A 16,303-nucleotide genomic window follows, 5' to 3' on the forward strand; every position below is an offset into this window, starting at 1 on the left:
GTTTTCTCCCATTCTGAGGGCTGTCTTTTCACCTTGCTTACTTTTGTTTTTATTTCCATTACTCCTGGAGGTGGGTCATAGAGGATCTTGTTTTGATTTATGTCATCGAGTGTTCTGCCTGTTTTCCTCTAAGAGTTTTATAGTTTATGGTCTCATATTTAGGTCCTTAATCCATTTTGAGTTTATCTTTGTGTGTGGTGTTAGGAAGTGTTCTAATTTCATTCTTTTACATTTAGCTATCCAGTTTCCCTACCATTTATTGAAGAGGCTGTCTTTGACCCATTGTATATTCTTGCCTCCTTTGACAAAAATAAGGTACCCATAGGTTCATGGGTTTATTTCTGGGCTTTCTATCTTGTTCCATTAATCTGTGTTTCTGTTTTGCGCCAGTACCATACTGTCTTGATGACTGTAGCTTTGTAGTGTAATCTGAAGTCAGGAAAGTTGATTCGTCCAGCTCCATTCTTCTTTCTCAAGACTGCTTTGGCTATTTGGGGTCTTTTGTGTTTCCATATGAACTGTGAAATTTTTTGTTCTGGTTCTGTGAAAAATGCCACTGGTAATTTGATAGGGATTGCATTGAGTCTATAGATTGCATTTTGTATTTTCACAATGTTGATTCTTCCTACTCAGGAACGTGGAATCTCTCTGCATCTGTCTATGTCGTCTTTGGTTTCTTTCATCAGTGTCTCATAATTTTCTGTGCACAGTTCTTTTGTCTTCTTCAGTTCAGTTCAGTCGCTCAGTCGTGTCCGACTCTTTGCGACCCCATGAAACACAGCCTGCCAGGCCTCTCTATCCATCACCAACTCCTGGAGTCCACTCAAACTCATGTCCATTGAGTTGGTGATGCCATCCAGCCATCTGATCCTCTGTTGTCCCCTTCTCCTCCTGCCCTCAATCTTCCACAGCATCAGGGTCTTTTCAAATGAGTCAGCTCTTTGCATGAGGTGGCCAAAGTATTGGAGTTTCAGCTTCAGTATCAGTCCTACCAATGAACACCCAGGACTGATCTCCTTTAGGATGGACTGGTTGGATCTCCTTGCAGTCCAAGGGACTCTCAAGAGTCTTCTCCAGCACCACAGTTCAAAAGCATCAGTTCTTTGGTGCTCAGCTTTCTTTATAGTCCAACTCTCACATGCATACATGACCACTGGAAAAACCATAGCCTTGACTAGACGGACCTTTGTTGGCATAGTAATGTCTCTGCTTTTTAATATGCTGTCTGGGTTGGTTATAACTTTCCTTCCAAGGAGTAAGCGTCTTTTAATTTCATGGCTGCAGTCACCATCTGCAGTGATTTTGGAGCCCCAAAAGATAAAGTCTGCCACTGTTTCCCCATTTATTTGCCATGAAGTGATGGGACTGGATGCCATGATCTTAGTGTTCTGAATGTTGAGCTTTAAGCCAACTTTTTCACTCTCCTCATTCACTTTCTCGGAGAAGGCAATGGCACCCCACTCCAGTACTCTTGCCTGGAGAATCCCATGGATGTAGGAGCCTGGTAGGCTACAGTCCATGGGGTGGCTAAGAGTCGGACTCGGCTGAGTGACTTCACTTTCCCTTTTCACTTTCATACATTGGAGAAGGAAATGGCAACCCACTCCAATCTTCTTGCCTGGAGAATCCCAGGGACAGAGGAGCCTGGTGGGCTGCTGTCTGTGGGGTCGTGGAGAGTTGACCACGACTGAAACAACTTAGCAGCAGCAGCAGCATTCACTTTCATCAAGAGGCTCTTCAGTGCTTCACTTTCTGCTGTAAGGGTGGTGTCATTTGTCTCCTTGGGTAAGTTTATTCCTAGATATTTAATTGTTTTTGTTGCAATGGTGAATGGGATTGATTCCTTAATTTCTCTTTCTGATTTTTTATTGTTAGTATATAGAAATGCAAATGATTCTTGTGTATTGATTTTGTATCCTGCAACTTTGCTAAATTCACTGCTTAACTCTAGTATATCTTCTGATACTATCTTTAAGGTTTTCTATGTGTACAGTATCATGCCATCTGCAAACAATGAGAGCTTTACTTCTTCTCTTCCGCTCTGGATTCCTTTTATTTCTTTTTCTTCCCTGATTGCTGTAGCTAGGACTTCCAGAACTATGTTGAATAATAGTGGTGAAAGTGAGCACCCTTATCTTGTTCCTGATCTTAGGGGGAATGCTTTCAGTTTTTAACCACTGAGAATAATAATGTTTGCTATAGGCTTATCATATACGGCCTTTACTATGTTGAGATAGATTCCTTCTATGCCCATGTATTGAAGAGTTTTAATCATTAATGGGTGCTTAATTTTGTCACAGACTTTTTCTGCATCTATTGAGATTATCATATGATTTTTATTTTTCACTTTGTTAATATGGTGTATCACATTGATTGATTTGCATGTATTAAAGAATCCTTGCATCCCTGGAATAAACCCAACTTGATCATGGTGTGTGAGCTTTTTGATGTGTTGCTGAATCTGTTTGCTAAAATTTTGTTGAGGACTTTTGCATCTATGTTCATCAGTGATACTGGCTTGTAGTGTTCTTTTCTGTGTGTTGTCTTTGTCTGGTTTTGGCATCAGGGTGATTGTGGCCTCATAGAATGAGTTTGGAAGTGTTCCTTCCTCTGAAATTGTTTGAAAGAGTTTTAGAAGGATAGGCATTAGCTCTTCTCTAAATGTTTCATAGAATTCTCCCATGAAGCCATCTGGTCCTGGGCTTTTGTTTTTTGGGAGATTTTTGATCACAGCTTTAATTTCAGTGCTTGTAATTGGGTTGTTCATAATTTCTATTTCTTCCTGGTTCAGTCATGGAAGATTGACTTTTTCTAAGAATCTGTCCATTTTTTCCAGGTTACCCATTTTATTGCTGTATATTTGTAAATAATAGTCTGTTATAATCCTTTGTATTTCTGCATTGTCTAATGTAACCTCTCCTTTTTCTTTCTCATTTTGTTGATTTGATTCTTCTTTTCTGGATGAGTCTAGCTAAGGCTTTGTCGATTTTGTTTATCTTCTCAAAAAAACAGCTTTTAGTTTTATTAATCTTTACTGTTGTTTTTTCATTTATTTCTGCTCAGAACTTTATGATTTCTTGTCTTCTGCTAAATTGGGGGGGTTTTGTTCTTCTTTTTCCAGTTGTTTTAGGTGTAAAGGTAGGTTGTCTATTTGATGTTTTTTTTTGTTTCTTGAGGTAGGATTGTATTGCTATAAACTTCCCTCTTGGGACTGCTTTTGCTGCATCCCATGAGTTCTGAGTTGTCATGTTTTCGTTGTCATTTGTTTCTAGAAATTTCTTGATTTCCCTCAGTAACCTTTAGTAACTAGTAGCAATATTAATTATACCAATCATAACATCAGTGTTATCAATATTATAATTATGTTAATTAATATTATTTATAATTGTATATTAATATTATAATTGATAATATAAATAGTAGCGATTATTAATATTAATAATAACTAATATTATTGGTTATTACTTACTTACATAGTTAGTGACCTGTTAGTTATATAGAAATGTATTGTTTAATCTCCATGTCTTTGTGTTTCTTACAGTTTTTTCCTTGTAATTGATATCTAATCTCATAGCGTTGTATTTGCAGAAGACACTTGATACAATTTTGGTTTTCTTATATTTACTGAGATTTGATTTGTGACCCAAGATGTGGTCTATACCAGAGAATAAGCATTTGAGAAGAAGGTGTATTCCTCTGCATTGGATGGAATGTCCTGAAGATATCAATGAGATCCATCTCATCTAACGTATCATTTAAGACTTGTGTTTCCTTATTAATTTTCTGTTTTGATGATCTGTCCATTGGTGTGAGTGGGGTGTTAAAGTCTTACATTATTACTGCGTTACTGTCAATTTCTCCTTTTATGTCTGTTAGTGTTTCTCTTATGTATTGAGGTGCACCCGTGTTGGGTGCATAGATATTTACAATTGTTATGTCTTCCTCTTGGATTGATCCCTTGATCATTATGTAGTATCCTTCCTTGTCTCTTGTAATATTCTTTGTTTTAAGGTCTGTTTTGGCTGATATGAGGATTGCTGCTGCAGCTTTCTTTTGCTTCTCATTTGCATGGAATATATTTTTCCATCCTCTCACTTTCAGTCTATATGTGTTTGAGGTCTGCAGTGGGTTTCTTGTAGACAGCATATATATGGGCCTTGTTTTTGTATCCATTCAGCCAGTCTGTGTCTTCTGGTTGGAGCATTTAATCCATTTACATTTAAAGTAATTGTTGATGTGTATGTTTCTATTGCCATTTTTGTTTTTATTTTTTAACGGCCTTGAATGAGTGAGATTTGAAAATTAGAGGCCTTTCTTCCAGGAGGGATGGTATAGTTAAAGCCAAGAGATGTCTGGAAACGAGTGAATCATTTTGGCTGGTATGATGGGTGTGTGTAAAAAACTCATCTTTCAGTCACTTGGCTGTATAATTTGGAGATGAGCTTTGAAGCCCCTTTTCTTACAGAGCAAGCAGCATTGTAAATTCTGTGTTTTCTTGCAGGGCCTACAGCGTCTCTGTCAGAGCTTCTTAGAATTCAGAGATAACCATCAGAGCCAAGGCTCCTTATCTTCCTGATGGCCTCATGGGGACATTCTGGCATGCATATAGAAATATACACTTAGGTTGTTTTCTGGAATGGGTATGGAGTGTGACTCAGAGTATTTGGGGAGCCTAGTCCTCCCCAGGTGAAGTCCTGGCTAAGAAAAGGTCTTCCTCTTTTTTGCAGGACTTGCTTCCCAGGTGGTGCTAGTGGTAAAGAACCTGCCTGCTAATGCAGGAGACATGAGACTCACGTTCGATCCCTGAGTCAGGAAGATCCCCTGGAGGAGGGCATGGCAACCCACTCCAGTATTCTTGCCTAGAGAATCCCATGGACAGAGGAGCCTGGTGGACTACGGTTCACGGGGTTGCAAAGAGTCGGACACGAATGAAGTGACTTAGCACACACACACACTTCCTGGAGAAATTTACTGACCCAGAGTATTAAAGTTCTTGTGTATTCTCAATCAGGCCTCATAACCCCTCAGGCTTTATTAAAATGTGAAGGTACTGGCTATACACATTGGAGACTTTTATACTTTTAGTGAAGTCAGTACTGTGGCTGTAATTCAAATGATTCACAAAAGATGAGGATTACAAACATTTAGACATAAATATCTCCCTACCTTTTCAGATACTTAAAAACAATACTTCTTTCAACTGAAAACTGACACCTGAATACTGTACTTTGTTTTACCAGCAGGTGTGCTTCAAGATACTCAGAGCTACTTTTTCTACCTAGCTTGCCCTGAAAGACTCAGGTTGAGCTTCATACTTATTGGTCAGCTAGGAAATATTACCCCTTATTAAAATGTAAAATCTCCCCTTAAAATTAAATAATTGTTAACCATTTACATTATAACTTACCTTAGTTGAGTGGACTAAGGGAGAAGAGGAGCTAGAGTTGAGGTTTGGAGTGTCAGTTTTGCCCTTAAGTCAGCTGGGCTGGTGAGTGGGAGGGCTGTGAGTTAGGTGGTGTGCTGAAGTTCAGAGATAGCTTCACAAGTTCAGAAGTTGAGTTTAAATTTATGAATAAACTGGCTCAGAAAGGTGCCTGGTCCTAATAAGTAATGTTTTGAGTCGGTTAGACCCTGGCTTGTCCGATGGGGCACAAGTGGACACATAGACTCCAGCTTTGCCGTGTGCCCTGACTCTATCCCAGTGGCAGCACTCTTGGGCAGCCTTTGTAAGGGTGACTAGTGCCACAGGAGTTGGGCAAGGAGGGAGTGCATTTATTCACTGCCTAAGCCTTTCCAAAGTGTAAAGATCTGTGTGATCCTTTATTTCTCTTTTTTGGATGAGTTTGTAGCTCTGCTGGAGGAAAGTCCTCTTTTATCCCTTAATCTTTTGCTGTGTAGGGAGGAGAATAGGAATTAGCTCTGATAAATGGGTTTAAGCTTGGAGTTGAATGTTTTATCCTCGTTTCTTTTTTTTATACGTTTATTTATCTTTGGCTGCGCTGTGTCTTCGTTGCTGCACGTGGGCTTTCTCTAGTTGTGGCGAGTGGGGGATGCTCTGTAGTTGGGGCGCACTCACCGCGGTGGCTTCTTCTGCTGAGCTCAGGCTCTAGAGTGTGGGCTTCCGCAGTTGTGGCTCATGGGCTGTAGAGCATTCATCCTCTTTTCTTTTGACTCCTATTTACTGAAATTAGTTTTAAGGTTTATAAACTATTACTTCTGCCTCATTTTCTTCCTGACCACTTGCTTCAAATTTAGGTTGCAGCTATTGACATTTTAATATAGTCCCATGAATACATTTGAAGATTTTGCATTAACCTCTTAACACCATTTAATTAGTACTTCTTGGTGCTTCACACCATATCTGCATTTTACCTAGTAAGAACTGATCTTCAACACAAAAGGGTTAAATATACCATTACAGCAGGTACTTATCTTTCTAATAAATGCCCCTGGCGTTTGACTGGCTCAATTCAGTTCAATTTACTAATGCACATAATTGTTTAAAAACTCATGTTTACATTATTTTATTGAGCATATGCAGGGATTGAGGTATATTTTTAAAAGTAGGATTGTACAGTACATCTGTGCAATGTAATATTATGCAGCAGTTGTTTGTGAAAAGTTTCTAACAGTGTGGAAAGGTGCTTAAGATAAATAAACTATACACGTGGTACTCTCTCAGCAATGTAAATATCTATGTGTGTTAAGAAAGAGAAAGAAAAGAGAAACATAGAGAAATGAAGTAAACCAAATGCAAATAGTGGTTCTGTCTGGATGAAAGAATTATGAGTTATTTACATTTTTATTCTTTTCTGTTGAATACAGTTTTTATTTTGACTGGGTATCACTTTTCCAATAAAAACATAAATCCAGTAAGGAATTATAAATCATTTTACCACCTACCTCAGTAAAGATTTAAAATATAGTGAATATTCAACATTAAATTAATGCTTTCTGCAGATAGACAATGAAAAATTTCCCCTCATAAATTTTAAAAATTACTGAGAATTTACCATTTAGCACATTAAGTTATCTTACATGTTGTTATAGTTTCCTGTAGACTAGGGTTTCTTAAACTGGGGAATGCTGGTGTTAAATACAGATTTGGAAAACAGTCATTCATAGTTTTACAGAACTAATGGCAGCAGTTATGAAAATCCTGAAGCATTTTAATTCTGTACCTTGTGAACTTAAGTTATCTAATTTTTGAGAATAAGTCTTTTATTGAAGAATAATACACATCCACAAAAATGCACAAATCTTAATTGTGCAGCTTATGAATTTTCACAAAGCCCTTGTAACCATGCCGCTTTGTCTCTTGTGTTGTACTGCTATATGTCTTTGACAAAATTTTCATAGCTCTCCACACGGAAGATATTGTTTAGCGTTCTGTGATCTCCAGAAGTTACACTCTTGATATTTCTGCTTGTTTTGCTCTCATAACTTCACTAACTCCCTTGTTTTTTTTTTACATTTTTCAAGGAACTCTGAAAGTTTCATTCAGAATATTGTTATTCTTAGTTCATGGTAGGAAAGTTTGGCTTTTGTAGATTAAAAACTGCAAAAAAAGTAATAACTTCAAAATTACTGACATCTGACGTTTACGTTGGGGGCTTCCCAGGTGGCGCAGTGGCAAGGAATATGCTGCCAGTGCAGGAGACACAGGACACATGGGTTTGATCCCTGAGTCGGGGAGATCCTGTGCAGGAGGAAACGGCAACCCACTCCAGTGTTCTTGTCTGGAAAACTCCATGAATAGATGAACCTGGCGGTCTACGGTCTCTGGGGTCGTGAAGAGTCAGGCAGAACTGAGAGCACATGCGCGCACAGAGCTTTTGTGTATTTAATCTTTCTCGTTCCCAACTGTGGCACATGCTTTGCCCCAGTAACAGGTTGTGTGGAACTTGATTCCTGGGCCTACATATGATACAGCTTAGGTTGCTAATCTGAAGGAGCAGATCAGCAGCCAGTGGTAAGTGTGTCAGGCCTAGAAATCCTAGACTAAATTGAGAGGAACTTTAGAGATCATTTTGGCTCAGATGGAGAAACTGAGTCCTGAAAGGTTACATGCCTTGCTCAGGGTCACAGAGTTGGCACCATAGCTGAGTATAGAATCCTTATCCTCAATCCCATTTCTAAACTATGCTAAGTCCCAAGTCTCTTCTTAAAGCTCATCCTTTTTTGACTAAAAATGTACTCCTCAGGCAGTGAAACTGACTTCTCAAAAGGATAAATTACCTAACACGTTTTTCACCCAGACTTCTTAATGGGGGTAGCCTGACAGCATCAACCTGTTTTGGAAAATGTCCCTTGGGTTACTTTGGGTGAATGAGGGATGGTGTGGGGATGGTATAAATGCCAGTTGGTGATTGTTTAGAGCCGTTTCGGGAGTACATTCAACTGGGATAACCCTAGCAATAGGGAAAGTGTGGCGTGATGTCCATTCCTGACCCTTCCCTGGGGACTGAGCTGTGTCAGGAGCCCTGGCAGTGCCTCTGGAACACAAGGTTTCTAGTCTGTGCTCTCCTGGCTCCTGCACCTGGAGATAACAATAGATGTTGCATGACTTTTTGATTTTGAGGTTTTGTTTCAGGTGGCTGAAGGGAGACAAGTAAATAAAGCTGCTCTTTGGTTTTCTAAGGAATACCTGGCAACAGATATATGTATTTAGTAAGTGTTGATCACAGTGATTGATGGGCCCTGGGGATTTAATGTTTCATGAAACACATCTGTAAGGACCTAGCCTGTGGAGCTGCTGTCAGTTCTAAGGAGCAGTCACCATTACCCTCCAAAAATCTTGGTTCTGTTGCTATGTTGGATTAGTGAAATGTACAAGAGTCTTGTCAGAGCAAACTGACATCTGTCTACCTGTAAGTTTGTAGGAACAGGGGTCTTCTGAGTCTCCCCTGGCAGTCATCCTTGGCCTGACCTTCAGTGCCAGTCTCCACAGTCCAATCTCCAAACCCCTTTTGTCCTTTCTCCCTCTATCCCCAGAGTATATCCCTTCCTCAGAGGCCAGACTGATTGCTCTGTCCCCAGATATCTGTGGCTATTGGTGCTTTTGAGTGTGTTTCCCCTTATTTAGAATACCTCGTCCTCCCCTTCTGCTTCTCCAAATCCTGCCCAACCTTCGAGGCCCAGCTCATTTCCCATCTTCTCTGCTCGGAACTCATGTGGCACTTCTCCCCACACCGTGCTATGGCTGATAGAGCTGCAGTTTGGCCAGTGGGAGGAGAGAGTGGACTGTGGAGCTAGGTTGCCTGTGTGACCTTAGGCTGAAGACTTCTGAATCTAGGTTTCTTCATCTTTAAAAATGGACTAATAATTGCCAAGGTTATTCAGCTTACCTCATACTTGTATAGATTAAATAAATTTGTGCCATTAAAATCTACAGGACAGCGCCTGACACATAAGTTCTCATTAAATATTCGTTATTCCTTTTAGCATGTCTTTAACCGTGGTCTCCCTGTATTGCAGCTTAATCACTTCAGCTGTCTTTTTATTGGCCTCTAGTGAACTCATCGTGTCCTCTCATGGAGAAAGGGGCTTGACAGCAACTTCCTGTTGACCCTTTTCAGGCCCACACGTGCACAGTGCAGAGCACCTAAAATGAAACTGACTGTTGCAAAGAAAACAGATCAAACAGGAGTGAAGGATTGAAACGATAAGCTGCATTTTACAGATGGAGTTTTCTTATGATTCGTAGATCATGTAATTTGTTCCTTTTTTCGTTGTTGTTGAGTCTAATGAGCTCTTCTGTCTCAGTCACCGCAAGTGTGAGCATCATTGAGCAAGGGTGAGAGCAGTGTCAGGAGGCTGTCTCAGATACTTGTCTTCTTGGCCCACGGTGGGAGGGAATCTCAGAGAGTAGATTCTGACCTGTCAGGATGTCTCACAGCAGGTGGGTCCTGAGCTAGTTGTTATGAGCATATCTCCTGTGCCGAGGAGCATGGGGAATTCACTAGTGGGGAGGGGACCTTCGCCTTCAGCCACCCGCCCTCTACCTTCCCCTCTTCCTTTGTTAGCAGCTCAGATACAAGTCACCATCTTCACCTGTCAGTGTTCACAAATGTTTGAGGAGAAGCAAAAGTTACCCTCTGGTGGGAAGGCGTGGGGACCCAGGCAGAAGCACTCATTCAAAGGCTGATTGCAGATGGGAGTTGCAGTGATGGTGGGATGCTCCGCCGTCCAGCCAGCCCTCAAGGACTTCAGCCAGGGTCTCCCACAGAGCCCCAGGGGTGCCCCCTCAGTGATGAAGATGCTGCTCTTTTCCTTCTCCTAGGCTGGAACAAGACATTAAAAAGTTAAAGGCCGACCTGCAGGCCAGCAGGCAAGTGGAACAGGAGCTCCGCAGTCAGATCAGCTCTCTCTCAAGCACCGAGCGAGGGATCCGCTCAGAAATGGGCCAGCTCCGGCAGGAGAATGAGCTGCTGCAGAACAAGTACGTGCACCCTGTGGGCCTATGGTAGTGAGCCAAGCATCCTCGCATCACTTCTGTTTTCGGGGATTGGAGTACAAGGTTCATGATGACAAAAGAATCCAGCAGAGGGGTTTTTAAAAATAAAATGTTAAAAGTATTTAGCATGAGATACTCAATGTGTTACGAAATCTATAAAAAGATTTAATGTTAGCAAAACAGTTTAATAATACTATTTGTCTTCTCTCATTTAATAACTTCTGCTCTTAGTTTAAAATAGTCATTGAGCTTTTGTGACAATTTGAGTAAAATTGAACAGAAGTATTTCTGCCACAATTTGAAGCTCTTACTCCTTGGAGTGAAAGTTTCCAGAGGATTAGACTCTCTGTACTTTGATTTCTGGAGCTAAAAGTGGCATTGAACTTTGATTTTATTTGAAGAGGCGGACCAAAAGCCCGCTCTTCTTTTATGCTTTCCATTAATTCATTCTGGAATTACTTCTTGACTAAATGTGGGTCTGTCTTTTTTTTTTTTTTTAATCTCTATGCATTGGGTGTCTGGGGTAGTGATTGCTACTGTAGGTGCTGAGCTGTCTGGGCTTTCCCTTGAAAGAAGACTCCTTCCTCATTTTCAGGGAGTGTAACTCAAAAGCTAGAGCATTATAGACAAATAGCCTTTGCATTGTTTCTGACCCATGTATGTGTGTGATGGCTCTAGCATTATTGATATAGTGAGAAAAGCTCACCTTATATTGATATATTAAGCTAGGAGGAGGAGTAGCAAGGCAGAGAATGTAGCTGAAATTTCTATCTGAAATTAAGCATCCTGTGATTCTAACTACGAGTTCTATTTTGGGATACTGGGAGAAAACATCTCCCAGCTGGAAAGGAAAGGCTGCAGTAGGCTGTAGCATATTGTATTCAAGCAAAGAAAGACCTTCCCTTCCCACCCTTTCCCTCCGTTTCAGTGGGGCTGGTTTCATCTGCTCTTCCTTGATCTCAGACTGAAGTTCTATGAGGCAGTAGAATTAGTTCTCCAGTTACCTTTTCCTCTCCTAGAAACTTGTTTTATCTTGTTTTTTTGGATTACCTTCTGTAGATCATTTGCAGAAGTGAAGTGAAAGTCGCTCAATCATGTCCAACTCGTTGTGACTCCATGGACTATGTCCATGGAATTCTCCAGGCTAGAATACTGAAGTGGGTACCCATTCCCTCCTCCAGAGTATCTTCCCAACCCGGGTCTCCTGCATTGCAGGCGAATTCTTTACCATCTGAGCCACCAGGAAAGCCCAGGAAAGCAGAGGCTAGGTCCAGTTCTGTATCTTGTAAAGTAGCTTGTTTATTTGTTTTTAGGAATTGTTAAATAATAATGACAGTGTATTTTCCCTGGGCCCTCTGGGAGTTGACATCTATGATATGCTATTCAAATCTCCTGTTTGGCCTTAAAATAATAAAGAGAAGCCATGTCTTTCCAGGGTTTATGGTGAACACTTCTAATTGTAAAACTGTATGACAATCATTTCCATATAGATTACATAATGCTGTGCAAATGAAGCAGAAAGATAAGCAGAATATCAGCCAGTTGGAGAAAAAGCTAAAAGCAGAGCAGGAAGCCCGAAGTTTTGTAGAAAAGCAGTTAATGGAGGAGAAAAAAAGGAAGAAGTTAGAAGAAGCCACTGCTGCCCGGGCTGTCGCATTTGCTGCTGCATCAAGGTAGGTCCATACCACCTGTGTGGCTTTCCTGGGACTGAGAATGGGAATTTGATGCCTTGGAAAGTAAAAGTGAAGTCGCTCAGTCGTGTCCGACTCTTTGCGACCCTGTGGACTGTAGCCTGACAGGCTCCTCTGTCCATGGGATTCTCCAGGCAAGAATACTGGAGTGGGTTGCCATTTCCTTCTCCAGGGGTTCTTCCCGACCCAGGGATCAAACCCAGCTCTCCCGCATTGCAGGCAGACACAGGCAGACGCTTTAACCTCTGAGCCACCAGGGAAGCCCTTATCTATATAAATCCATCCCATAAACATATGGGACGCTTCACGAATTTGCGTGTCATGGGCAGGTCTGGAAATATGCAATCGTGCACGGATGGATTGCTGTTAAGTACTGTTATGTTAACTGGTCTAAACTCCATCTGTGCAAGCTGAAGCTCTCATGACCACTTCATCCCTCAGTGACCTCCTCTATAAAGCAGGATGAGGGAATTACTGTGCCTTCCACACCTGGAAGGCAAAATGCTGCTGAAAAAGGGGGTTCCAGTCACTTTCTGTAATTACTACATACTTTGAGAGACCCGATCTGGACTTTTGTTCCCTTGCAGAACTGTCATTACTCTCTTAAGTTGTGTGTTTCTGGAGTTTTTATCTTAAAATGCAAGAAAGATAAAATCTCAGTTCCCCAAGCACTGTGTCCTGACTGCTCATGTTTTTGTTGGACATCAGCAAACTGTCAAATGACCTTAAAAAAGATGGGGAAAGAGTTAAGAGCCTCTTTTTCTCCCTCTTTGTTTCTCTTTAGCTTCTACTTCACTTTTTCTTCATTTTTTCGACTGCTGAAGTTCTTCTGCATAGTGAGGGTCAGTTATGGGTTTACAGATGCAGCATGAGGATAAATTATTACTTATTTCGTTTAAATTTCTATCCCCAGATTTGTGTCTATGTGATATAGTTCTACTTTTTGCTCTTTTGTATTTGGCACCTTAATAGCCTTTTTTTCAGTTCTGGCATTTGTAGAATACTTGGTAAACCATCATTTCATCTTTTAGGAAGTATCAGTGGGATGGAGAAGTCTTTCTCCTGTGTGATCCTGCCTTACCCCAGCAGACTCTGGACTACAGCTGGCTGAGCTGACTTGGCCCATCAGCATCTTTATGAATTCATAAGACCATTTACTGACTTGCCTAGGATGTGACGAGTTTGGTTTGTCCATCATTTAAAGATTTGTAAGCATTTCTGAAGCGCTTGCGTAGCAGGAGATTTTCCTGAACAGTTGTCTGGTGTGGCTTGCGCTCTCCTTAATTCATCTAACTCTTACTCTTTAAAAAAAAACCCCTGAGGTGGATGTGACAGTTTCTTAACTGTTTTGTTTCGTGCCTCTTACGCCTGAGAATCAGTGCATTGGTTTCAGTCTCTACCCTTAATCTCTTCTGCTTTCAGTTAGGCTTATTGCCTTTGCTCTCTTACTCTTGGATGGTTCTTGTTTGCCATCATTCATGTAGTGAAGTGAGAGTAGCTCAGTCGTGTCTGACTCTTTGCAACCCCATGGGCTGTAAAGTCCATGGAATTCTCCAGGCCAGAATACTGGGGTGGGTAGCCTTTCCCTTCTCCAGGGGATCTTCCCAACCCAGGGATCGAACCCAGATCCTCCCGCATTGCAGGCGGATTCTTTACCAGTTGAGCCAATAGGGAAGCCCTCATTCATGTAGAGGCTGTTTTTATTCTTAAATAAATCTCAGACCTTAAGAGTCTCTCTGGACCTTGCTTTTTGTGGGCAAAGAATACCTACTTTCTCCACCAGGCTATTTCTGAAACCTAAACGATTTATCAGCTTTGAACTTGCTGTTATCATCATCTTTTTAAGCTTTTCCTTATTATAGCCCTGAGAAGCAACTCTAATGCTGTTTCCTTCTCTTTCTATTTACTTCAGGCTTGTCAAAATATCATGCCTAAAGAAAGGTGATGTTTGCAGTGCATGAAAGTGAAGTGAAATCGCTCAGTCATGTCCGACTCTTTGTGACCCCATGGACTGTATGTAGCCTACCAGGCTTCTCCATCCATGGGATTTTCCAGGCAGGGGTACTGGAGTGGGTTGCCATTTCCTTATCCAGGGGATCTTCCTGACTCAGGAATCGAACCCGGGTCTCCTGCATTGCAGACAGACGCTTTACCCTCTGAGCCACCAGTAACTTAAATCTACTTTAAGAAATTAAGAGACCAGTAAATGCTTACTCACTCAGTCATGTATGACTCTTTGCAACCCCATGGACTACCACCAGGCTGCCCACCAGGCTGCCCACCAGGCTGCCCACCAGGCTCCTCTGTCCATGGAATTCTCCAGGCAGGAATACGGGAGTGGGTAGCCATTCCCTTCTCCAGGGAATCTTCCCAACCCAGGAATCAAACCTGGGTCTCCCACATTACTGGCAGATTCTTTGCTGCTGCTGCTGCTGCTGCTAAGTTACTTCAGTCCGACTCTGTGTGACCCCATAGACGGAAGCCCACCAGGCTCCCCCTTCCCTGGGATTCTCCAGGCAAGAACACTGGAATGGGTTGCCATTTCGTTCTCCAATGTGTGAAAGTGAAAAGTGAAAGTGAATTCGTTCAGTCGTGTCCGACCCTTAGCGACCCCATGGACTGAGCCACCATTAAAAGACAATTATGTAAAGCATACAGCCTCTCAAAAGTGAAAATGTTTTTAGCTCACTGCCCTCTGCTGGAGACAGAACACATCTGGTTCTGTCTTGCTTAGCTTGTATTCATTGTTTCAGGTCACGTTGCCTGATGGGAAGCTTGGTGGATTGCAAAGTGGAAAAACTTCAGTTCTTACCCCGTTCTGTGACCATAAAGTTGGGAACCTTGGGACTGTGTTCACTTTTTCAGTATTATATCTAAGTAGCTTCAGTTTTCTTCTCTGGAAAATGGAATAATAAACCCAACTCCAGTAGAGAAGGCAGTATGGGTAAAAGTACTAGCTTGGCACCTGGCTCATCTAAGACTCCCAGTTAGTAATCATTTTAGATCATTTTTGGAGTTATAAAAGTACAGAGAGACTGAGCAGAATAAGCCAAAAGCTGAAATCTGATTCTGTGAGTACAAGAAAAATATCAGTCCTGAAATATGATTAAACCTATACTTGTTTGAATTCTTTTTCCTTTCTCTTCTTTTATTTTAAAAGGGGAGAGTGCACCGAAACCTTACGGAATCGGATCAGAGAATTAGAAGCAGAGGGCAAGAAGCTCACGATGGACATGAAGGTTAAAGAAGACCAGATCAGAGAATTAGAGCTGAAAGTTCAGGTAAGGGAGGAGCAGCTGACTTCACTGCACTTGAGTTCCTCTTCTGTGTTAGATCTGTGCTCTGTGCTGCCGTGAGGAGATGGTCCCTGCTAATACAAGCCAAACCCCATCACATCTAAAAATCTCCATATGACCAGAAGAAGCTCTCATCCTGTCCAGCTCATTCAAGCTATATTTAACTTAACTGAATTCCAAGACAAGCTAGAAATATTGATCCATGACATGTTTTATACCAGAATTTGGCTTACCAGAGATTCATTTCACTTTTTCAGGTTCAGTTCAGTTCAGTTCAGTCGCTCAGTCGTGTCCGACTCTTCGCAACCCCATGAATCACAGCACGCCAGGCCTCCCTGTCCATCACCAACTCCCGGAGTTCAGTCAAACTCATGTCCATCGAGTCGGTGATGCCATCCAGCCATCTCATTCTCTGTCGTCCCCACCTCCTCCCGCCCCCAATCCTTCCCAGCATCAGAGTCTTTTCCAGTGAGTCAGTTCGTCGCATGAGGTGGCCAAAGTATTGCAGTTTCAGCTTTAGCATCAGTCCTTCCAATGTTTTCAGGTTACAGGCCAAATTAGTGAGCTTTGGAACTGATACACCTCTTCTTAGCCCTGACTCTGTGTCCACTGCCAAGGAATTGGCCATTCTGGCTGGCTCTGAGCCTCGCGGATGGCCACTCAGGGCATGGAGTGGAGGAAACTGCGTGTGCATGGGATGGGGAACTGCGGCTCTTTGGACGGTGCCAGTTTTGGGGCTGTGTACACCGTGACGAAGCAGTTGATGTAGGGCCTTTAAAGGGACCCTTAAAACTAAGGTCTTAAGCTGTAAAGTTACAGTAATTTGAGTTATAGGGGACTCATAAAAAATCAGTGGCAGA

The 16,303-nt window shown here is 41.8% G+C and overlaps 1 protein-coding gene across 2 annotated transcripts in view; it reads left to right on the plus strand.

Annotated features, from left to right (window-relative positions):
* Positions 1-16,303, plus strand: part of MACO1 (macoilin 1) — a 68,754-nt gene that overhangs the window by 40,862 nt on the left and 11,589 nt on the right. For both annotated transcript variants that reach the window (XM_088843613.1, XM_055397361.2), the window contains 3 exons: positions 10,283-10,441; positions 11,947-12,129; positions 15,308-15,428. In XM_088843613.1, the coding sequence (XP_088699739.1) occupies positions 10,283-10,441; positions 11,947-12,129; positions 15,308-15,428 (463 nt within the window). The remainder of the gene's footprint in view (positions 1-10,282; positions 10,442-11,946; positions 12,130-15,307; positions 15,429-16,303) is intronic.

The sequence above is a fragment of the Moschus berezovskii genome, chromosome 2, assembly GCF_049115385.1.
Source record: "Moschus berezovskii isolate FMDL1 chromosome 2, NW_MosBer_1.0, whole genome shotgun sequence".
Taxonomy (NCBI): Eukaryota; Metazoa; Chordata; class Mammalia; order Artiodactyla; family Moschidae; genus Moschus; species Moschus berezovskii.